Here is a 24,921-nt window from a genome sequence, read left to right as displayed (position 1 = left end):
GACCGGGCCCAGGTGGTTATCATTGAAACATTATATTTTTCACGTTACTTTCTATCTCTTTCAACTTTAAACAATGTATCCAGCCTAACAGGGAAAACCCCTGACCATGAAACTTCATTGGCATATGTCCAAGCAATATAAATGGACATTCTGACTATAGATACCCTATCCGCCCAGGGACACCTTCTGTTAAATTTTATGGGACATTAGGTTTGTTACCTGTATCTTTTTATAACACATGCCTCTATATACCATTATGTATTTTTTTGCCTTGTTTCTTTGTTTGCCTATCACGCAATGTAACCACCTAAAAACCTGTTGTGTTATGTTGGATTACATGCTAATAAAACCTTGTGTGTTTGTATTTGGGGTGCACACCCTAAAGCAATAGGCTACACACACCTATGTTTAAAAAAATAAACAAAATAAACAGGCTGGATGGAATCTCATTTTCCATATTGGCTGCCTTTTTCTTGCAGATTTTCCCTTCTGTGCCTGTGAACCAACAATGTATTATAACCTACTGCAAGCCTAGTAGGGTGAGAGCTTAATGACTGACAGCTGTGGAATTCTGCAAACCTATGTACAAAACAAAGCTTTGGTAAGTAAAGCAGTCATATCTGGTGATAATTTTTAACCCTTAGTATTCTACTGAAATAATTTTCATTTTTGACCAAATCATTTTTATTTTGCCCTGTAAAACATAAAGAGGTTGCCTTCTTAGGCTACCCATCGTTGTGTTATTTGCCCAGCTAAACAAAGATTACCTTTGATCTGTCTCTTGCAGTCTTCGCCTTCTTAAACTCCACTGTTAGAGCTATGAGCAGCGCCACAAACAGATTGTTTAGGCTGAAAACCTCGGCTGCAATGGACCACTGCCATGTTAGACGTGAAAATGAATATAACCCTGCAGCAAGGATTCCTGCCGCATATGAGCCAGAGAGCCTGCAAACATAGATAACAGAAAATCTCCTTTTGCTACAAAAAAAGAAAACTGTTTGTTATGCATCTTATATTATAGCTACAATCATCTCTTGCTACTAAGAGCTATCAGCTCGCTGTGTAATATTTCCACAAACCGAGTCATGACAATATTAATTAAAAAAGTACAAAATAATGGTAAGTGAGAGCAACTGTTTAATGTGCCATTTCCCAGTGTCATGGGCTCATGGCCCTTAAGGTAGAAAAGGAAGTTCTAAGCTGTCAAGACACTTGCCGAGCTGAATGGGAACAGCGGTTGCAACGCGTAACAAGACTGTAATATTAAAATAAATAGGAAGGAGGACAATAGATTCTAGTGTATAGGAACAGGCAGATTCAGTGTCACAAAGAAGAAAGGGAGTTCACTGAATGCTTGCCTTTGTCCTACAGCAGTCCCCTGCTTGAAACTAGGATATAACATAACTTGGGTTAGCAGCCTGTGGCCATGTCTTTTTTTAGTATTGCCTTTGAGGTTCTACAACCATCCATTCTGATAGACATATTGCAGCAAGAAAACAGAACAAGGAATTTGATTGGTTGCTGGGCATAATGGCTTAATTTTTGCTCCAGTTTTCATAAATTATCACAATTGCAGGCCTATGAATATTAGCGGTCTGTGTAGCTCAGAGAAACTAAATAACACCTGATAGGTTAACAGCAGGGCTCAAGTCCTGCTGGAACGCATGGGAACGGAGTTCCTGTACTTTTTCCACAACAGGAACTCAGTTCCCGTTAGCAGCCGCGTTCTGCAAGACTTTGAAGTATGTGAGCTGTGTGGCAGGTGCTACATCAGCAGCCGCCGACACAGCTTGCAATAGTAAGTGCCGCACACCAGGAATTGACTGACCATTCAGGCATTGCCAGTAGGGGACCCCAGGACAGCTTCCTCTTTGATCTACCTGCCAATCACAGCTAGCTGATGGGTAGATCAGGTCCCCGCTGCCCAGAGATTGTATTTAGTCAGACCTCTCATGATGCGCTCCTCCCCGCCATGATTTTATGTCTCCTCATCCCCCCCCCTGCATACTTGCTCTGTGTGTCCCACTGACTCCCCCCCCCTCTATCTTCAGTGCCATATGATGAGAGAACCCAGAGGAGGAGCACAGCTATTCTGCTCACAGGACATGCAGGGAGAGAGGTGAGCTGAGGGAGGAACATCAGTTTAGGGTGGTAAGCTGAGCACAATACCTGGCAAAGTTTAATGCCAGGAGGGAAGTTTATGTGGAAATATGTGAAGGGCTGGAATAGCAGTGAGAGTGTGTTGGAGCCCTGCAGAGTTTGCAGCCCCCCAAGCTAACATACATCTCCTAAGCAGGAACACATCTCCCTACACTATCTCCCCAAGCATTCTGTCCAGATAATATGCAGTTAATTTATGACCTTTCCGTTTAACCCTGTGTTATCCGAACTCTGTTCAATGAAAAGTGTAAACTCACCACATAAACACTCTATATACAAAATAACATTCCCCAATAAAGATCAGAATATGATGTTCACATTTGCATGAAAGCACAATTGAATGAATGCTGATTATTCAGAGAATTACCATATTTATGTTTATTGAGGATTGTTTTTTTTTTATGTACTAACAGTTAAGCTTCATACACACAATACGGAAATTGGATGAGAAATACCACTTTTGAAGTGTTCGTGCATATGAGCGTATCATTTTTTTATTTATTTTTGGTGGGGGAGTGGATCTTGTGTGGGAGTTCCCACACTTTTTTCCCCAGGACTTGACCCCTGGTTAACAGTACAAATTAGAAAATGAATATTGTCCTGTAAGAGGCATCAACATATTCACAGGACTGTATGTCAAAAGGGTACAATTTATGAATTATATAAGAGAAAGAGAAGAAGGCAAGGGCTCTACTCAAACTTGCTGTCTTAGAGACTGCAAAATAGACCTTATGCATTAATATCAGTACTGATTCCTAATGCTGGCCATAATTATGGCAGCTGTGGAAGTTTTCCATCATCTTTTGATAGAAAATACACTTGCAGGGCACTGGGCTTTTTATAGAAATCTACTGTCCACAGTTTCAGTGGTTTCCTAGTATGAGTAACCAAATGGTAAAATCGGTGTGGAAATTGACCAGATCGTGATTGATGCGAGTGAGTGTTGTGGGAGCTTGTTCGTGTTTGAATTCTAATGGGAGGGGCTTACAAATACAACATACACTATATTACCAAAAGTATTGAGGTGCCTGCCTTTACACACAGATGAGCTTTAATGGCATTCCAGTCTTAGTCCGTAGGGTTCAATATTGAGTTGGCCCACTCTTTGCAGCTATAACAGCTTCAACTCTTCAGGGAAGGCTGTCCATAAGGTTTGGGAGTGGGCCTATGGCAATGTTTGACCATTTTGCCAGAAACATCCTTTGTAAGGTCAGGCACTGATGTTGGATGAAAATGCAACGGGGCAGACACTTCCCACAACGCCGCCCATCAAAGCATCATAAGTTTACGGTGCTGCGAGCCTAACATACTACACATGCGCGAGAACGGGTGGTGCATGCTGGTCGCTCAGCTGCACCATATCCTGGAAGATAGTGCTTGTGGGCTTCACATGCCCACAAGCAATATAGGAAATGCCAGGACAGAAGAATAAAAGCTATTTTTGCTTCAAAATCAGAAACAAAAAACTTGAGTGCTATTTATAAAGTAAGTTTGATCGTAAGATATTCACAAAAAAATAAAAAATAAAAATGTTATATATATTTGGAACTCCCCTTTAAGTCTTAGAATTTTTTTCTCTTTATCGTCCTGTAACTTGCATGTCATAATTTTTGTAGCAGGTTATTTTCTTTAAATACTTTAAAATGCCCTTCCCTTTAAAGGTCTATGCCAGCATAGCTGAGTAGCAGCCACACCCTCCTCACAAGTGTCCGAGGACTTGCATTACAGAGGAAGAGAAGAGCTGATTGAGAGTGCTGGTTCTAAATCTTTAACTGCAAAGTTGCAACCTAGCCATACACGAAACAAAATTCGACCAGTTAACCAGGGACTGCTCAAATTTCTGCTGCTCGATTTAGTGTGGCCACTGCAGTTTAACAGAAGTCGATCTACTGATTAACTTCTGTTCAACTGCCATGTGCGATAAAAGCCATTTGATCAACCTCACAGGTACCAGGCTGAAGTGCTGATCTGTGTATTCTGACAGCAGGGAAGTCTCCCTGCTGTTAGAATACAATAGTGCAGTGGGGAGGATTCCCCCATCAACCTCAAAGGTGTAGATGGGTAATCTGTTCAGTTTTTTTTTTTGTTCAACTCTCTGGTAGAATTAAAAAAAAAACTGATCCATGTATGGCCAGTCTTAGATGGGGTACACACCAAGTTTTTTTTTTCGTTCAATCCAGCAGGCTAATTATTATTATTTTTTTTAAATGTACAGATTGCTGTATTAACTCAAGCTATGTTAGTTCAGCAATCTCTACCGCTGAGCTACTGTATTCAGGCAAGGAGACTACCCCCCCTGCCAGAACACACTGATCAGCGCTTGCAGATATTGGCTAAGTCCACTGGTCAGATGCTGTTTTTCCAGCATGCCTGTTTCGACAGAAGCCAGTTTCGAGACCAGCTTCTTTCGGACGGGGAGCTTGCACACACTAGTCGAAAATCGGCTGGTTCCTGATGAATCAAACGTTTTTGTCTGATTTTTATACCATGTGTACCCAGCCTTACGCAGGCACCCTGCACAACCGGTTTCTATTTCTATGACTATATTTGGATTTAAAAAATTTAAAAACATAAGATGAAGTTATGAATGAGAAAGACATTAGTAGGGTTGGCAAAACGGAGCAAAAAGCCACACTATTTACAAGCATAGACTGTACTATAAAAAATCTCGCTTTTATCAACGTATCTTAGGCACTGCTTCAAACTTAGCAGCTGCGCTGTCAGACTGCCATGTGCAAACCTTCAACTGGCTGCCGGGTTGTCAGATCGATAGTTCCACTGCAAACTGAAGGAGCTCATTCAGCAGGCTGACAACGCTGCTGCTAATTGAAAAGGAACAGCTTAGCGTTGTCAGCCTATAGAAGAAAGCGTTGGTACAGGCAGGATCACTAGGCAAAAAACCTTGCAACCAATTCACAAAAATAAATTTGCTTATGTAAACTATATACAGTAAGGAATGACACCATGGATACTAAAAATGATTTAGGATTTACATACAATTTTATATATCTAGAGTAGAGCATATGACCTCAGAGTTCTAGTTACAACTAAAGAAGATATTTTTTTATATCTTTCCGTGTTGGTCACAGATTTCAAAATCTTTGATTCACAACAGTGACACATGCTCTGATTAAAGAATACACTTATTTTATGCCACAAGGTCCTACCAAATTAGAAAACTCCAAACAAAATATTAAAGGTACAGGACAGGAGTAGACAACCCAGACAATAAATGCAGCCATCTGGTTTCCTGTTGTAACAGATGTCTATTAAAGTGTCTTCTACTAATTGTGTCCGGGCTGTGGACAATGGCTGCAAATTTCAGCTCAGCAGGGATTACTCAGAAAAACGTTGTGGCATATCTTTTTATAAAGTCATCTTGGTGGCTTAAAATACTTGCTAAAATGTATTATTTTCAGTGTGTTGGACGGTTTTATGTGTGTTTTTAGTAAACATAATACTTTGTGGTTTAGCTTTTCCATATCACTCTGAAGAGCACAATTATAACAACATTAATGTGTGTGACGATATAGGGTTATAGGCTGGTCTTTGATCTAATTGGATATACAAGGGTGGAAGAACACTTCACTCTACTTTCACCCTGATCCTGGGTAACTTATGCTATAACAGGCATGACCATAAAAGCATATAAGCAAATCTTAACACCTGGTTGCATGGTGAAATCTCAAACCTACAGTTCTATTTTTTTTAAAGGGTAAATTTGTTTTTGTTTTTTTCACACACAACAGAAAAAAACATACAAATACACATGTAAAGCAAACAGCACTCAATCCTGAACAGAATACATAGGTCTAGTATACATTCAATATAAACGGAGCAACGCGGAAGTCATTATTCCATTCCTCATAAGTGATATCAATCAGAGTTTAGGGGCATATTCTTGTGCAATCTGTATTAAGGAATCTAGTTTCAGTCAAGATATCAGGGAGCAGTTGATATGGTACGGTCAGAACTAACCCAAGAATCCCAAATCTTAGAGAACTTTTTCGAGCACCCTCTGGCTTCATATGTCAAATATGCTTGGAATGAGAAGAATCAGTCAGTAGTCATTCTAGCGGAACCACTATGTTAGGGAGACCGAACTGCATTGCGGTGGTGTGTCGAATCTGCAAGTATAAGAAATAAGCAGTGTGTGGGAGGTTGTAAACTCTATGGAATTCAGTGAAAGGGCGGAACGTATTACCTGAAAATAGATGCATAATAGTTTTTAATCCCCTATTAGACCAGAATACCCCCATCAGTCCAACGGAAAAATTCACGTAGATTTGGGTTCCCCCACAGGGAAGTATTCGCTGAGCATACTAGAGAGCCTGAAAATCCATAGGGTTATCGCTAGGACGCTAGTACCCTCCCTCCCCCGTAGGGTCATTCTGTGTATCAGGTTCTGGAGGGACTAATAGGAGGTAAGGATTGCTGCCTACAGAGCAGTGGCCACATTGTTGGCTTCAGGGTAAAACCATCAATGCACATGTGCCAATTGTGAAGCAAAGTAATAGGGTCTGTAGGCACGGTAAAGCAAGACCTCCCTCCACAACCGGTAGCTGCAGGGTATTTCTAGCAATCCGATTTGCCCCTTCCCCTCCAAATAAAAGTGGTGAGGATTGAGTCTATCTCCCTAAATTTGGCCTTGGTAACATAGCATGGTGAGTTACGCAGCAGGAAAATCATTTTAAAAATGTTTATCCTACCTAGTAATGTCAGGGGAAGAGTAATCCATGTCTTTAAGGTGTTTCTCATTCTAGCAATAAAGGGGTCTAGGTTGATCTTAATATAAGAGGAGATGGGATGTTGTAGCACAACCCATAGATATCGGAAAGAGCTGACTGTCTGCAGTGGGCAGGAGGGGGGGGGGGAATACTATCAATGTCGTCTGATCTATCATAAATAAGATAGATTTGTCCCAGTTGACCTGGAGCCCCGAGAAGGGACCAAACCCCCGAATAATACCCAGCAGGGCCAGGAGAGACGACTGAGGAACCAAGTAGATTAACATATCATCGGAATAGAGAGAAACTTTTTCTTCCAGACCCCCAATCGTCAATCCCACAACCTACCTACTGGATCTTATCAGAGCAGACAGAGGCTCTATCGCCAATGCAAACAGCAATGGCGACAGGGGACACCCCTGTCTGGTGCCTCTCTTTATCAGAAAGGAATCAGACACAGAGGGATTCACTCGCAACCTGGCAGTAGGTCTCAGATACAGCAACTGTACCCACCTAATAAAAGTGTCACCAAAACCAAACTTTGTCAAGACTTCTAGGAGGTATGGCCATTCCACTGAGTCAAAGGCCTTGTGGGGATCCAAGGCCAACAGTGCCCGGGAACCCACTCCATCATGAGTAGCTTGCATATTGGTGAAAAGTATATGTAAGTGGATGGAGGTTGATTGCCCAGGGATGAACCCATTCTAGTCCTCTCCAATAATAGTGGTAATGACTGTGTTCAATCGCTGGGTGAGCACCTTGGAGAGAAACTTAACATCTGTGTTGATGAGTGAAATCGGCCTATACGACTCACAGAGTAGGTGGTCTTTATGGGGTTTAGGAATGAGGACAATCGGCGCCGCAGACATAGAGGGCTGTAACTGTCCTGTCCTCAGAGCAAAATTGTATAACTTAAGCAGGTGAGGGATTAATAAGTCTCTGAAGTGCATGTACCATCTATGGGAAATCCATCTAGTCCTGGTGGGTTTTTTTCCTGGCAAAGGACTGTATTGCCTCCCCTATTTCCTCAGCTGTTAGGGGAGCATCAAGCAGTGAAGCCTGGTAATCCTGAAGCTTTGATAGAGTGATATCAGACAGGTAATCATCTAATTCAACAATGGTATAGTGAGCTATAGTAGCATACACTGAGGAGTAGAATGTGACAAATGCTTCCACTATTTAATTGTTTTGTTCCAATACTTTACCCTCAGAGTTTTTAATTCTTGGGATGCTGCATGGCTGATAGTCTGGTCTAGAGAGACAGGCCAGCAGGTGACTGTTTTTGTTGCCAAATTCGAAGAGACATTGGTTTTGATAAAACAGTTTCTTTTGGGTACGCTCCAAGAGTACCAAGTCTAAGTCCCTGGCTTTATGCCACCAGACAGTGTGTGTCTCAAAAGTAGGAGATGGAGAATAAGCTGATTCTGCATCCTAAGAGATCTCCCTCAGCATCCACTAATCTGGACTGAGATGACTTGCGGGCCTGCCCTATCACCATTGCAAATGAGCCATGTGTGGTGGTCTTAAAGGCAATCGGGATGGAGGCACTCTGTCTGTTGTCCATCCAGTACGTCTTCATTTCAGCTTTACTTTGATCGACATCAGCCTGGTCAGCCTATCACAATGGGCTCAGCCGTCAGACCCTGTAGGAGGAGGGGGTGCCCAGATCCACCAACAAGGGAGAATGGTCAGACACCGCCCCAGGAAGGTACTTGACCCCAGCTATCAGTGCGAGCAAATCGGATGAAAACAAATATAAATCAATGCAAGACAATGTACCATGCGACTCAGACTGGCATGAATATTCCCTCTTATCCGCATGCTTCCATCTCCAGGCTTCCACTAGGTCAAATTGGGTTAGAAAGGAACCAAGGGGTGTGGGGGGTAGTGTGGAGCAGCGGAACCTATCAATGGAGTTATCAAGTACCGTGTTGCAATCACCAGCTATCAAAAGGGGGCCCTCCGCAATCGCCAATATTGAGCCCATCACCCACTCAAAGAATTGTTTAGTGAATGGTAGTGGTATGTAGAGGCTAGACACCGTGTATGGTTTCAAAACAGCCATTTGGATCTAGTTTGATATGTTTGATGGTGATGGGCGCGGACTTGGCAATGAGGATAGACATGCCGCTGGCATATGTGGAGTAAGTGGAGTGAATGGCATATGCAATTTTTGCTCTCTTCAGGGCCATGAGCCTGAAGCCTTGCAGATGGGTTTCCTGGAGAAGAATCACATGCGGGCTATGTTATGCCAAATACTCAAACATTAATGACCTTTCCACCTTGGAATTAAGCCCCGAACCTTCCATGAGATTATGCATAATCTAGTCAGGAGTAAGCATGAGATATAATCGGTGGGGCCCAGTTCTCACAGCCCACTGGAAATACCCATATATTATAGCCCAGTGCACCCCAAGAAGTATATGGGAACATGGATAAATCAAACAGATGCATAGGAGGAAGCATAGTACCCCTTAAAGGGATCAGTTGCAGGCCAGAAGGGCCAACCAAACCATTAACCAAATAATCATGGATTAGTGAAGACAAGCATAAAAAAAAAAGAAAAATCCCAGAACGTTCAAAACTACCCTAACCCTCCCTGCTCCCAAACCCAAACACATGAGAGCTTTGTCCCCAAAACTAAAACTGCAAAGCAAGGGAGTCATGGCACAGTCCCTCAACCAACAAATCCTGAGACGTGAAGAAAAGTCTGTAGCCGTGATCTTCCATCCACGTCTGCACAAAACAAAAATATGTAGTGACCGAATTCTAAAAAACAGTTCCTGAGTTAGAAGGAGCAAGCGGTTAAGGAGAAACATAAAGTCATCATCAACCGTTATCCCACATGGCTGACATGCAGGGCCGCTGATAGGCCAGTACATCTGGCCCTGCTGTACCGGGCCTGACCAGCAGGGGGGCCCGGGCAACCTAACTGCCAAAAAAAAAAAAAGTTCCTCCTCCACGATCATGGATTGCCATAAATAACGCGCGCTATCAGCAGATAACATCCAGCCATAATCCCCTCCACCAATCCACCGCTCCCCCCCCCCCACGGTCGGTACAGTTTTTTTTTTCCAATATGTGTTCTACGCTCTGTGTATGCGGCTGCCTGTAGTGGGGGGGACTCTTTCTTCTTTTTCGGCCGCGGAGGAATACATCCTCTGCACACCGCACACCGCACAGCATTAGCATAGAAAGGTTATGCTGTGGAGTGATATGCCCAATCCTCTCTCTCTCTACACATGACTAACAAGAAGCTGAGAGAGCAGGGGCCGGGCGATCGAGGTGAGATCTTATCTGGAAGTTGGGGACAAGGTGAGGTGTGTATTCTTGATCTTGAGGCATAAAAGATGACACAAAACTGGACTGACCTTCTTTTGTGTCATACTTAATGATTACATACTTGTGTCATACTTAATGATTACATTTTAAAAATCGTAAGCAATTTTGTACTTTTGAAACATAATTTTAATAATTGCACTTTAATGAATTCTAGCACATGTAAACACAAAAGAATACCCATTTTTTTTTAGGCTGGGTTCACACTGGAGCGGCTGCAGTGCAAATCACATGCGATCTCTGTGCGATGCGAGTTCAGCCATACAGATAGTATGGCTGAACTCGCATCGCACCCGGCCCCAAACTCGCACAGGACCCTGCAAACTCAGACAGGAATCGGATCGCATGGTGTGAACACCCATGCGATCCGATTCTGCTGCGGACCAAAAAAAGGGTCCTGTGCGAGTTTGGGCCGGGTGCGATGCGAATTCAGCCATACTATCTGTATACTATCTGTATGGCTGAACTCGCATCGCACAGAGATCGCATGTGATTTGCACTGCAGTGCGGTGCGAATCACATCCGGTTCTTGTAGCCGCAGCAGTGTGAACCCAGCCTAAAGATGTTGAACTAACATTACATTTCACTATGTATGGTCTGGGGAGGGGCAATGGGTGGGGCCAGGGGTGGGGCTGGAGGAGGGACTAGGGGCGCAGCCAGGGTGGAGCTGAAGGGGGGCCCCGTGATTTCTATCAGCGGCCCTGCTGACATGCACGTGGCCCGTGATATAAAATTGAGGATGATCTCCAGCATCTAGTGGGTAACAAAAAAGTGAGCGGGCCATAACAAATGTGAGAACCTGTCCCACTCCCTCCCCTAATCTACCTCAATCAAGTGGGGGGGGGGGGGTGCAGGCCAGGGGTAGTCAAATGTGTTCTGCGCCAAACAACTTCAATGAGGAGGGGGCCTCCGGTTTTGATTCCTGTGATCCGGGTGTCCACCCAATGCGATGCCTCCTTAGGGTCTGTGGTGAATTAGGCCTTAAGCCCCGTACACACGAGCGGACTTTTCAACATCCAAAGTCTGACGGAATGATTCCGTCAGACTTTTCGATCGTGTGTGGGCTGCAACGGACTTTTGATTCGCAAAAGTCTGACAGACTTTAGAAAATGGAACATGCTTCAAATTTTTCCGACGGAACTCCGCCGGACCAAGTTCCTACCGAAAAATTCGCTCGTGTGTATGCTATTCCGACGGACTAAAACCGAGGCTAGGGCAGCTATTGGCTACTGGCTATGAACTTCCTTATTCAAGTCCAGTCGTACGTCATCACGTTCGAATCCGTCGGAGTTTGGTGTGATTGTGTGTGGCCAAGTCCGCTCATTCGAAAAGTCCGTCAGAACTCTGTCAGAACTCCAGCAGAACTCCGGCAGAACTCCTTCGGAAGTCTGTCGGACTTAATCCCTCGAAAAGTCCACTCGTGTGTACGGGGCTTTACCCTGATAAATGATCGTCAATTTTGCAGGATAAAGCATACCATAGGGTAAATTAAGCTCTCTTAGCCTCCGTTTGATGGCCAGAAAGGTAGCCCTTTGTTTCTGAGTGGCTGCTGAGAAGTCAGGAAAGATAGTGATTCCATTGCCGTTAAAGGATACTCTGCTTTCTCGGGCAGCTCGGAGAACAGCTTCTCTGTCACTGAAGTGTAGTAATTTAATGAGGATGGCGGGGCACAAGAGGGCAGGGGGCATAGGGGAACTCTATGTGCCCTTTCAATGGCAGCCATCAGTAGGTGGAGGAGCCAAACGTGGTGGTCAGCCAGCGCTCCATAAAGGCCTCTGGGTCTCTGCCCTCAGAGCCCTCCGGGAACCCCAAGAAGCGTAAATTGTTGCACCTCAAGTGGTCTTCCATGTCCGTGAACTTGTCAGCAGTATTGTTTAGAACTGACGCAGTTCCCTAACAGAGCCCTGCAAGGGGCGCGTCTCATCTTCCAATTCCCCTATGCCTTGTTCTGCGTTCCTCACTCTATGACGGAGGGTATGAACATCATGTTTCAGTAAAGAGAGATCCATTTTAATGGAGTCCATCTGTGTAGTGAGAGAAGCATGGCTGTGCTGTATAGCCTCCATGATCCGTGCCAGAGTGGGCTCTGTGTGCTCTGCATCATGTAGTGGAGCTGCAGGGGAGTCAGTGTCAGTGTCATCAGGAGGGGAGAATAGGAGGTCAGCAGGCCTGGAAGCCTGGGTTTGCTGCGACTCACCCTTCCCTGGAGGTTGTCGCACTGAGGAGGAAGAGGAGGGCTGTCCATGCTTCTGACTGTGAGGCTGGCTGGCGCCATCTAATGCAGGGATTCTTTGAGAAACAAATGAGTCAGGCAACATGGATGGTTAGAAACCATAATTCGCCATAAACTCAGACAATCGGGAAGTGGTATTGATGGCACTATTGTGAGCACTATTGACGGCACTCTTGTGAGCCCAAGGTAGGAGGTCCGGCCAGTTGTTATGATGGTCAGAAATATAGCAGCGTAGAAACTGCTCCAAGGCTTGGTTGGCACGTTCTGCAGCCCCATTGGACTGCGGGTGATACACGGAGGAGAAGGCGGCAAGCGGAATTCCTAACTGTGCACAAAAGGTTCGCCAAAACCTGGAGAAAAACTGGCTACCCCTGTCAGAGATGATGACCTTGGGTAGCCGATGTGAACGAAAGTTCTCCTGAGGAAAAATGGATGCCAGTTTTTTGGATGTGCGCAACTTATTTAGTGGGATACAATGTGACATCTTCGAGAACCAGTCAACCACCATAAGAATAACTGTGTTGCCCTCGGAGTTGGGTAACTTCACATTAAAATCCATAGACAGGTGGGTCCAAGGCCTCTCTCCACTGGGTATGGGTTGTAGGAGGCCCACTGGAAGGTGTTGTGGTGTCTTACTCTGTGCACACACAGAACAAGCAGCTACAAAGGCGGTTACATCAGCGAGGAGACTAGGCTACCAGAATTGTTGAGAAATAGCCTAAATTTGTTTATTCTTCCTTGGGTGGCCAGTCGCCTTGGAAAATGGTAAGCCTGGAGCAAAGTAGCGGGGAGATTCTCAGGGACAAAGCAGCAGTCACCTGGTCACACGAGAGGAGACTGGATCTGAGCAGCACAAATTCTGTCACCCAAAGGTGAGGTGAGACTGGTGCGTACAGTAGCCAGAATGAAATCATGAGGTATTACAGAAACGGGCACCAACTCAATCTTGGAAGCAGAGGAAAAGAGCTAAAATGATAGCCAACAATTCTCTGTCCCCAATCTTGTAATTGCATTCTGCAGGAGACAATTTCTTAGAAAAGTAGCCACAAGGATGCATAGCGCTCTGAGAGGTAGGACGTTGAGGCAGAAGTGCGCCCACTCCAAGAATGAAGGAAAGTGTAGGATCAGGATGTGCCTACACAGGAGCTGAAACAAACGCAGCCTTGAGAGACTCAAAGGCTTTAATGGAATTCGCAGACCAATTATGTGGGCTGATCATATCAGTCAGGGGTTTGACCAGAGGAGAGAAGTTCTGAATAAATTTCCAATAATAATTGGCAAAGCCAAGAAAACATTGCAACAGACGTAGACTTAAGGGTCAAGGCCACTGTAGAACTGCAGATAATTTCTCTGGGTCCATCGAAAAACCGTCAGTAGAAATAACCCCAAAATGTAACCTGTTCACGATGGAACTTGCACTTCTCCAACTTACAATACAGATTATTATCGCTCAACCTGTGTAGCACACGGGAGACATCTGTGTGGTGGCTCTCTAGGGATTTAGAATATATGAGAATATTGTTGAGATAAACCACCACACATTGCTGCAACATATCTCGGAGGACATGGTTGATGAACTCCTGAAAAACTGCAGGAGCGTTGCAAAGGCCAACAGCATTACGAGGTATTCATAATGTCCTGTCCAGGTGTTAAACACAGTTTTCCATTTGTTGCCCTCCTTGATCCTCACAAGATTGTATGCCCCTCTCCGATCAAGCTTTGTGAAAACCGTTGCTCCCTTGAGGTGGTCAAATAATTCTGTAATTAATGGAATTGGGTAGCCGTTACTAATCGTGATGCGATTGAGGCCCCTATAATCAATACAAGGCCTCAGTTCACCACTCTTCTTTTTCACAAAGAAGAAGTCAGCACCAGCCGGAGATGAGGATTTGCAGATGAACCCTCGGGAAAGTACGTTAGCAATATAGTCCTCCATAGCTTTATTGTCAGGGCTGGGCTCAGGCCTTCCTTCTCTGAACTGGCCGCTCAGCTGTCAGCTAATTGCCAGCCCCGATCTCTCTCCACAGTTACCCAGCTGTTGTTGATTCTGCTTGTCAGTCCTGCCTACTTAAAGTCATCCAGCTCACTTAATCTCTGCCTACGTCAACATCACAGAGACTTTCACCTGCGTTCCTGTTGAAGATTTGCTCGGCAGACGTTCCTTCAGAGTACAAGAACTGTTGCCGACTACGCCATTGAATTCCGTACTCTAGCAGCAGAGATTGCGTGGAACAATGATGCTTTTTTCTTATGGTCTCTCGGATACCATCAAGGATGAGATAGCAGCCCAAAATATACCCACTGAGCTGGAGAGGTTGATCACGTTTGCCATCCTCATTGACTGCAGACTCAGAGAAAGAATCTCGTTTAAGGAGCGCTTGCAGAAGCCTCCTGTACATTTGTCTCAGCTTTGCAGTCCCACCCATGCCTCCCTCACCCCCCATGCCTCCTGGTACCATGTCGGGCAGCGAAGGTGAAAACACGCACTTCGGTTTCACACATCTTTCTGTGGATGAGAGAACCTTTAGGAGGAGGGAGAGATTGTGCCTTTATTGTTGCCAGGCAGGTCACTTTTTGAAGTCCTGTCCTACCCGTCCAGGGAATGGCCGAACCTTGAGGTCCTGTCACGGACAGACCTTAAGTGGCGTTGATTTATTCCCAGTTATCCAGAAGGATAAGCCCATGGTTTTGGTCACCCTTTCTTGGGCGAGTTGTCCGTCGAGGATTAAGGAGGGAAACGAGTAGAAAACTGCGTTTAATACCAGAAGAGGCCATTATGAGTACCTTTTAATGCCTTTTGACCTTTGTAACGCCCCAGCAGTTTTGCAGAAGTTTATTAACAATGTCCTCTGAGATTTGTTGCATTTATGTGTGGTGGTTTATCTCAATGATATCCTCATTTTTTCCAAGTCCCTGGAGAGCCACCACACAGATGTCTGTCATGTGCTTCAGAAACCAAGAGAGAACAATCTCTATTGTAAACTGGAGAGGTGCAAGTTCCATCGTGAGCAGGTTAAATTCCTGGGCTATGTCATTTCCACTGCTGGTTTTTCGATGGACCCAGAGAAACTTTCAGCAGTCCTACAGTGACCTCGACCTGTGGGTTTACGTCCTCTACAGTGTTTCCTGGGCTTTGCTAACTATTATAAGAAGTTTATTTGTAACTTCTCGTCTCTGATCAAGCCCCTGACTGATATGACCAGAAAGGGCAGTAACCCACAGAGTTGGTCTCCGGAGTCCATTAAGGCCTTTGAGAGTCTCAAGGCTGCCTTTGTTTCTGCTCCTGTGTTGGCACATCCTGATCCTACGTTACCTTTTATCCTTGAGGTTCATGCTTCTGAGACTGGTGTTGGCGCCTGTCTGTCTCAACGTCCTACCTCTGAGAGCGCTATGCATCCTTGTGGTTACTTTTCCAAAAAATTGTCACCTGCAGAGTGAAATTATGAGATTGGTGACAGAGAGCTGTTGGCGATCATGTTAGCCCTGAAAGAATGGAGACATCTCCTCGAAGGTACCACTGTGCCGGTTCTCATTCTTACTGACCATAAGAATCTCACATTCTTGTCTGAGGCTAAACGCCTCTCTCCCAGAAGGGGGCGCGATGGGCCCTTTTCTTGTCAAGTTTCATTTACATTGTCTCATTCTTACCCGGTACTAAGAATGTAAGGGCTGAAGCCTTGTCACGACAATTTTCCTCCACTTCCATGTTGGAGTCGGTTCCAGTTTCTGTGATTCCTCCTGATCGTATTCTGGCTACAGTTTGCACCAGTCTCACTTCTTTGGGTGACAAAATTCTTGCGGCTCATGTCTATGCTCCTCCTGAGAAACCTTGTGACCGCTGCTTTGTCCCAGAGAGTCTCCGTACTGCCGTGCTCCAGACTTACCATTCTCCCAAGACAGCTGGCCACCCTGGAAAGAATCAACTCAACTCGTTTGGGCCATTTTCCAACAATGCTGGTGGCCTAGTCTATGTGCTGATGTAACTGCCTTTGTAGCTGCCTGTTCCATGTGTGCTCAGAGTAAGACTCGACACCTTCCAGTGGGCCTCCTACAACCCATACCCAATGGAGAGAGGTCCTAGACCCACCTGTTTATGGATTTCATTGTGGAGTTACCCAACACCCAGGGCAATACAGCTATCCTTATGGTGGTTGACCGGTTCTCAAAGATGTCATTGTATTTCACTTAAGAAGTTGCCCACTTCTAAGGAACTGGCTTCCATTTTTGCTCGAAAGATCTTTCGCTTACATGGGCTACCCAAGGTGATTTTCTCGGACAGGGATAGTCCGTTTGTGTCCCGGTTCTGGCAAGCTTTTTGTGCACAGTTGGGAATTCAGCTTGCTTTTTCCTCTGCGTATTACCCGCAGTCTAATGGGGCCGCAGAACGAGCCAACCAGTCCTTGGAGCAATTCCTACCTTGCTATATTTCTGCCCATCATAACAACTGGTCAGACCTATTACCATGGGCAGAGTTTGGTCATAACAGTGCATTGAATTCTGCTTCCCGATTGTCCCCGTTTATGGGGAATTATGGTTTCCAACCTTCCATGTTGCCCGACTTGTTTGTTCCGCAGAGTATTCCTGCGTTAGAGGAGCATCTCCATGGTACAGATTCCATGCTGACTGCAGACGCCTTCCTGCGCCTTCCTACCAGGTTGAGGACAGGGTCTGGCTGTCATCTCGCAACCTCCGACTTTGTGTTCCCTCACTGAAGTTCGCACCTCGGTTTATTGGGCCTTTCTGTATTCTTCACAGGATTAACCCTGTGGCTTACGCATTAGACCTTCCTTCTAATATGCATACTTTGAATGTATTTCATGCCTCCTTATTAAAACCTTTGGTCTGCAACTGCTTTACCACCTCAGTGCCATGTCCTCACCCTGTACAGGTTGAGAACCATGAGTAGTATGAAGTACAGTCCATTGTTGACTCCCGTAGGTTCCGTGGGCGCATACAGTTCCTGGTGCATTGGAAAGAGTAAGGTCCGGAGGAACGCTCTTGGGTCTCATCCTCAGACGTACATGCCCCTGTCCTCAGTGATTTCCAGAGACGGTTTCCCCTGGTGGTCGTCTGAGGGGGAGGGGTCATTGAGGGGGTACTGTCAGGGCTGGGCTCAGGCCTTCCTTCTCTGAGCTGACCACTCAGCTGTCGGCTAATTGCCAGCTCCCATCTCTCTCCAGTTACTCAGCTGTTGATGATTCTGCTCATCAGTCCTGCCTACTTAAGCCATCCAGTCCAGAGGAACTCTGCCTTTGCCTTGATCACATCACCAGAAACTATCTCCTGCGTTCCTGTTTAACCACTTCCTTACTGGACACTTAAACACCCCTCCTGCCCAGACCAATTTTCAACTTTCAGCGCTGATGCACTTTGAATGACAATTGCGCAGTCATACAATGCTATACCCAAATTAAATTTTTATCATTTTTTTCACACAAATAGAGCTTTCTTTTGGTGGTATTTAATCACTGCTTGGGGTTTTATTTTTTGTTAAACAAAATCATGTTTCATACTTTGTTATAAAATTTTGCAAACATGTAGTTTTTCTCCTTCATTGATATGCGCTGATGAGGCGGCACCAATGGACACTGACAGGCTGCACTGATGGGCACAGATAAGGCGGCACTGATGGGGACAGATAAGGCGGTACTGGTGGGCACAGATAAGATGGCACTGATAGATGGTACTGGTAAGTGACACTGATGGGCACAGATAAGATGGCACTGATGGGCACTGATGGGTGGCACTGATAGGTGGTACTGATGGGCACTGGTAAATTACACTGATGGGCACTGGTAGTTGACACTGTTAGGCGGCATTGGTAGGTGACACTGGTTGGAGACACTGATGGGTGGCACTGCGTGCACTGGTAGGCGGCACTGTTTTGTACTGTTAGGTGGCACAGGTGGCAGAGAGAAGCATGCGGCTGCTCTCCTTGATCGGGACCGATGTCCCCATAACAGCCTTTTTTTTTTCTCCTCACGCTATCAGCGCAAGGAGAAAAAATACCCGATTACTGGCTCTGTTTACATCACATGATCAGCTGTCATTGGCTGACAGCTAATGACGTGGAAAGGGGTCGGGACCGACCCCTTACTCCAATCTGTGATCCAGCGAGTCTCATAGACTCGCTGATCACAGAGCGATCCGAGCAGTCCCTGCAGGGGGCATGCAGGCCGCTCGAGAACGGGAGGACATCCATGGATGCCCTCCCAGCAAATTAGGTCTGCGCTGTAGCCATCTTTCAGCTATAGCACGGATGGGAGGTGGTTAAAGACTGGCTTTGCTGACATCCCTTCTGGCTCCCGATCCTGCTTGCTGTTCCACTACATTGATCCCTGACTTCTGGCTTGGCTGAGTATGCGTTCTGGTTACTGAAATTTGGCTATGTTTTGACTACGTTTGTTCTTTTTACTTTTATTATTAAACAAGTGTGATTTAACTGTACTTCTGTCTCAGCTTAATTTCATGGTTTCTAACAGAGACATCATCTGGGGTGGTGGTCTACTGCCGTTATTGCATTTAAATACAGTAGTGTGTCCCCCATAACGAGATACAGACCTGTGGTGTTTCCTCATTAGCAATTGTGTATAATCGTGCTTACTTCCTATGTCAGCCAAAATGGTGCAGGAGCATGCAGGTTCAAGCCTCTTTCTGAGAGAATGGATGGCTTCAAGGCGTGGCAGAAATGGCGTTATCGCGCACAGTCCAAATTCTAACCCTCTTGGTGAAAGACAATGTTAACAACGCCCACCGCTCAACGTCATCTCAAACCAGGCCTCATTATGAGATGCCGAGAAGGAGGACCAAGCTTCACTTTCAAAGACAAGCCTAACCTTGTGTGAAGCAGTGATGACAGCAAAGGGATTCACCCCATATGAACTGGGAGATTTACTGTGATACCAACCTCAAACACTGGGGTTAAACATAGGCATAGTCTCTATGGAAAGCCATGTCGGAGGAGCCCGTATCGGCAACATCATGTTAGGCTGGTACAACTACATGGTGACAATGGGGCAATGCCCCATAATGAGGTCTGGAATTCTGTTTTGTTGTAGTGTGGTGTGGAGAAACAGCCAATGCAAGTGGGCACCACAAGCAAATTAGTGGAGGCAAGAGAATTACCTTGTGACAATGTGGGTAGAGTCACAGAACCAGTGTCCTGTCATCATGGCTGGTGTAGGTGGAATATACTTGGAGGGGCTCACTAATGAAGGGCTACAGATGCACCCAAACTCCTAGAATCTCTACAGCTGCATTTCCCAGATAAGATTGGTTGCCACGGTTCAAGAAGGGCTCTACTGCTGGAAGATCCAGAAAGTCCTTAAGATCTTCAGGGGCATGGAAAATCTGTGCTTTACCATTCTTGCTAACTATGTGTTGGAATGGGAATCCACAGTAATACCCTTGTTAGTGGGTGAAGAGATTGCCTTCAAGCAAGTGTCCCTTGAGAGAGATCTGGATAGAGGGTCAACTGGGCTCCTTTAAAAGGATGGAAAGGTGACAAGCTCCCCTGTCTGCTCTCCCCCCTCCCCTCCCTGCCTGTCAGCTAGTAACAGTGTCCACCCCTCCACTCCTGCAGCTAACATAACATTTATATACAATCCTCTCTGTTTCCTAATTCTGTGTGCCCCTGTGTATATGCTTTATTAAAAAAATGCTGTCTATATCTGATTTCAGAGCGCTGTCAGATGGAGAGAGGAGAGAGGCGGCCGGTCATGTGAGCACTGAGTGGTGCTCTGAAATCAGGTATAGATGGCGTTTTTTTTATAAAGCACACACAGGGGCACACAGCATTAGGAAACAGAGGATTATATAAAAAGGATATAGTGGTTTAACAACCACGTTAATGCTTGTACCTGCCTTAATGCCTCAACAAGGTGCTGAAAGTGTCAACCACAGATAGTTTTAAGTAATCTGGGCCTGTGGTCTCTGGGAGCCCTTGGATCTGTATGTTATTATGCGTATGACAGGTCATCAGGTTGGAGCCAGAGGCCCTGGATGCAGAGGCCTAATAAGTACCAACAGTGTTCTGGGGGCCATTGATTGCTGCAACTGCTGTGGTGGAGGTGGATTCCAAATCCTCTATACCAACCTTTCTCAACCTTTTCAACACAGAGGAACCCTTGAAATAGTTCTCCTATCTTGAGGAACCCCTGCTAAAAATTAGAACTCTACAACTCATGATACATTAGTGTGATGGTCAGTGAGAGGAATGGTCCTTATACTTGTGGTCATTGGGAAGAATTACCTCCTTACAGATAGCTAAAAATATCAATGGTGTCATTGGGAACTTATCTCAGAGGCAGAAATTGCCCAATGCTGAACCTCTGGAGGAACCCTAGGGTTCCACGGAACCCTGGTTGAGAATCACTGCTCTATACACTGGTGCAGTCCTTTTAGGCCATCATCGACCACTGCCATGTCTCATTTATGAGAGCTTTCCAGGTGACAGAACATGTGCTACATTTCTCCCTTAGTGGAGAGCAAAGAGAAGTCTTTGGGAAACAGTTCCTTCACATGAGGGTCTTCTAATGCCGCGTACACACGACAGGACTTAAGTCCGGCAGACTTTCGACGGAGTTCTGACAGAGTTCCGACGGACTTTCCGAATGAACGGACTTGGCCACACACAATCACACCAAAGTCCGACGGATTCGAACGTGATGACGTATGACTGGACTAGAATAAGGAAGTTCATAGCCAGTAGCCAATAGCTGCCCTAGCGTCGGTTTTAGTCCGTCAGACTAGCACACACACGAGCGGATTTCTGGGTCCGGCAGAGTTCTGTCGGAAAAATTTGAAACATGTTCCATTTCTAAAGTCTGTCAGACTTTTGCAAATCAAATGTCCGCTGCAGCCCACACACGTTCGAATAGTCTGCCGGAATCATTCCGTCAGACTTTTGATGTTGAAAAGTCTGGTCGTGTGTACGGGGCATAACAGTCCAATTCCAGGCAGATCTAACACAAGTAGAGTAATGCCCCATACACACGACCGGACTTTTCAACATCAAAAGTCTGACAGAATGATTCCGGCAGACTATTCGAACGTGTGTGGGCTGCAGCGGACTTTTGATTTGCAAAAGTCTGACAGACTTTAGAAATGGAACATGTTTCAAATTTTTCCGACAGAACTCTGCCGGACCCAGAAATTTGCTCGTGAGTGTGCTAGTCTGACGGACTAAAACCGACGCTAGGGCAGCTATTGGCTACTGGCTATGAACTTCCTTATTCTAGTCCAGTCATACGTCATCACGTTCGAATCCGTCGGACTTTGGTGTGATTGTGTGTGGCCAAGTCCGTTCATTCGGAAAGTCCGTCAGAACTCTGTCAGAACTCCGTCGAAAGTCTGCCGGACTTAAGTCCTGTCGTGTGTACGCGGCATAAGTCTGGTATCTGCAGCCCATTCTGTGTTACTCCTACTCATTGTACATGATGTACAAACTAATTAGATTGAACACTCCAAAGCGGGATTGCTTTTACTACTTTATCGATTCAATAAAAGGTTAAGTGCCCGTTCACTTTGTTACTTTGAAGCAACGCATATAATATATAGCACCACAATGCTGTAAGCCACCATTCATTTTGCACTTACGGTAACCAATAGATCTGAAAAGAAAAGTTCAGATCGAATTTTCTTTGTGGCATGGTGCATTAGACTATTGAAATGAAAAGGTTGTCCTAACAGAATGCTTGTCAATATAATACAGCATATATTTCTGTATGGGCCCTAGGCGTTCATGAAACCAAAACGTCTGGTATATTCATACATCTGTTACTGTTATAATTCTCATCAAGTCAAATGTGCTAACAGAAATATTTATAGAGAAGTCCAAGACATACTGTACGTTTTCCAAAGCAGGTTTTAATCTGACTGGTGGTTGTGGGGAACTTCACGGAAGAGATACTTTAATACTTTAGATTACTGTATGTGAGAGGCACGCAGAAGCTTATAAAAAAAATGAGTTTTAGAATACCTCTCATCATTATTAAGAAGTAGGCAAAAGGGGTTTCCAGATCACCAAATTACTGACAGCAGTCCATTGGTTGGACTGGGACACTTCAGGTATGTCTGTATGAAAAAACTAATGCTCAGATAAGGTAGAATGTGGGGTTGATTTACTAAAACTAGAGAGGGCAAAATCTGTCACAGCTCTGCATAGAAACCAGTCGGACCGGAAACGGTGAACAGGGATGCACCAGACCCCTGCTGTGAGCCGCCCTGCACAGATGTGTGAACCCAGCCTAAAAGGTGAATCTTTCAAGTGACACAGATGAAAAACTAGCATAGGTTTGCAAGAGGCTTTGGTTTTAGATACATTTTGAAAAATAGATGCATCTCAAAAAATTTGAATATCATCAAAAAGTTAATTTCAGTAATTAAATTCAAAAAGCGAAACTCATATATTAGATTCATTACACACAGAGTGATATATTTCAAGCATTTCTTTCTTTTAATTTTGATGATTATGGCTTATAGCTAGTGAAAACCCAAATTTAGTATCTCTGAAAATTAGAATATTGTGCAAAAGTTCAATATTGTAGACGCATGGGGGTAGAGTTACTAAAGGCAAATAGGCTCTAAAGCTTAGTAAATGAGGTGAAGTGTCACTTTGCAAAGAATACCCAATCACATGCAAGGAAATAAAAAAATAAAAACAGCATTTTTGGTTGCACATGATTGGATGATGGAAGTCGGCAGAGCTTCTGCTCATTTGCCAAGCTCTGGAGCAACTGCTTTTTGCAAAGTGCACAGTCTATTTGCCTTTAGTAAATCAACCCCATGGTGTCACACTCTAATCAGCTAATTAATTCAAAACACCTGTAAAGGTTCACTGAGCCTTTAAATGGTCTCTCAGTCTGGTTCAGTAGGTTACACAATCATGGGAAAGACTGTTAACGTGACAGTTGTGCAGAAGACAGTCATTGACACCCTACACAAGGAGGGTAATGCCGCGTACACACGACCGGACTTAGGTCCGACAGACTTTTGACGGAGTTCTGACAGAGTTCTGACAGAGTTCTGACAGAGTTCTGACAGAGTTCTGACAGAGTTCTGACAGAGTTCTGACAGAGTTCTGACGGAGTTCTGACGGACTTTCCGAATGAACGGATTTGGCCACACACAATCACACCAAAGGCTGATGGATTTGAATGTGATGACGTACGACCGGACTAGAATAAGGAAGTTCATAGCCAGTAGCCAATAGCTGCCCTCGCGTCAGTTTTTGTCTGTCGGACTAGCATACACACGAGCGGATTTCTCGGTAGGAACTGGGTCCGGCGGAGTTCTGGCGGAAAAATTTGAAACATGTTCCATTTCTAAAGTCTGTCAGACTTTTGCAAATCAAAAGTCCGCTGCAGCCCACACACGATCGAATAGTCTGCTGGAATTGTTCCGTCGGACCTTTGATGTTGAAAAGTCCGGTCGTGTGTACGCGGCATTAGTCACAAAAGGCCATTGCTAAAGAAGCTGGCTTTTCACAGAGTGCTGTATCTAAGCATACTAATGGAAAGTTGAGTGGAAGGAAAAAGTGTGGTAAAAAAAAGGTGCACAAGCAACAGGAATAACCGCAGCCTTGAGGTTATTGTGAAGCAAAGGACATTCAAGAATTTGGGGGAGATTCACAATGAATGGATTACAGCTGGTGTCAGTGCTTCAAGAGCCACCACACACAGATGTATCCAGGACATGGGCTACAACTGTTGCATTCCTTGTGTCAAGCCACTCCTGAACCCGAGACAATGTCAGAAGCGTCTTACCTAGGCTAAGGAGAAAAAGGACTGGACTGTTGCTCAATGCTCCAAAGTCCTCCTTTCGGATGAAATAAAATTTTGCATTTCATTTGGAAATCAAGGTCCCAGAGTCTGGTGGAAAGTGAAGAGGCACAGAATGCAAGTTGCATGGGGTCCAGTGTGATTTTTCCACAGTCAGTGATGATTTGGGGAGCTGTGTAATCTGCTGGTGTTGGTCCACTGTGTTTATCAAGTCCAAAGACAGTGCATCCCTCTACCAGGAAATTCTAGAGCACTACATGCTAAATGGAGATGATGATTTAATTTTCTAGGGCATTTTCTCATGACTTGGCACTTGCCCACACTACCAATACCTGGTTTAATGAGTCTGGTATCACTGTTTTTGATTGGCCAGCAAACTTGTCTGACCTAAACCTTATAGAGAATCTGTGGAGCATTGTCAAGAGGAAGATGAGAGACACCAGACCCAAAAATGCAGACAAGCTGCGCTATCGAAGAAACCTGGGCTTCCATAACACTTCAGCAGTGCCACAGGCTGATCGCCTCCATGCCATACTGCATTGATACGGTAATTCATACAAAAGGAGCCCCAGCCAACTTAGTATTGAGTGCATACTATACAGTACATGGACATACTTTTCAGTAAGCCAACATTTCTGTATTTTTTTTTTTTATTGGTCTTATGTAATATTCTGATTTTCAG

The 24,921-nt window shown here is 45.0% G+C and overlaps 1 protein-coding gene across 3 annotated transcripts in view; it reads right to left on the bottom strand.

Annotated features, from left to right (window-relative positions):
- Positions 1–24,921, bottom strand: part of TMEM260 (transmembrane protein 260) — a 143,920-nt gene that overhangs the window by 33,895 nt on the left and 85,104 nt on the right. For all 3 annotated transcript variants that reach the window (XM_077464430.1, XM_077464432.1, XM_077464431.1), the window contains one exon: positions 768–945. In XM_077464430.1, the coding sequence (XP_077320556.1) occupies positions 768–945 (178 nt within the window). The remainder of the gene's footprint in view (positions 1–767; positions 946–24,921) is intronic.

The sequence above is a fragment of the Lithobates pipiens genome, unplaced genomic scaffold, assembly GCF_037356315.1.
Source record: "Lithobates pipiens isolate NorthernLeopardFrog02 unplaced genomic scaffold, aLitPip1_a1.2 Scaffold_30, whole genome shotgun sequence".
NCBI classification, from domain to species: domain Eukaryota; kingdom Metazoa; phylum Chordata; class Amphibia; order Anura; family Ranidae; genus Lithobates; species Lithobates pipiens.
Note: the sequence above shows the minus strand (reverse complement) of the source record. Positions and strands in the feature narration are given on the sequence as shown.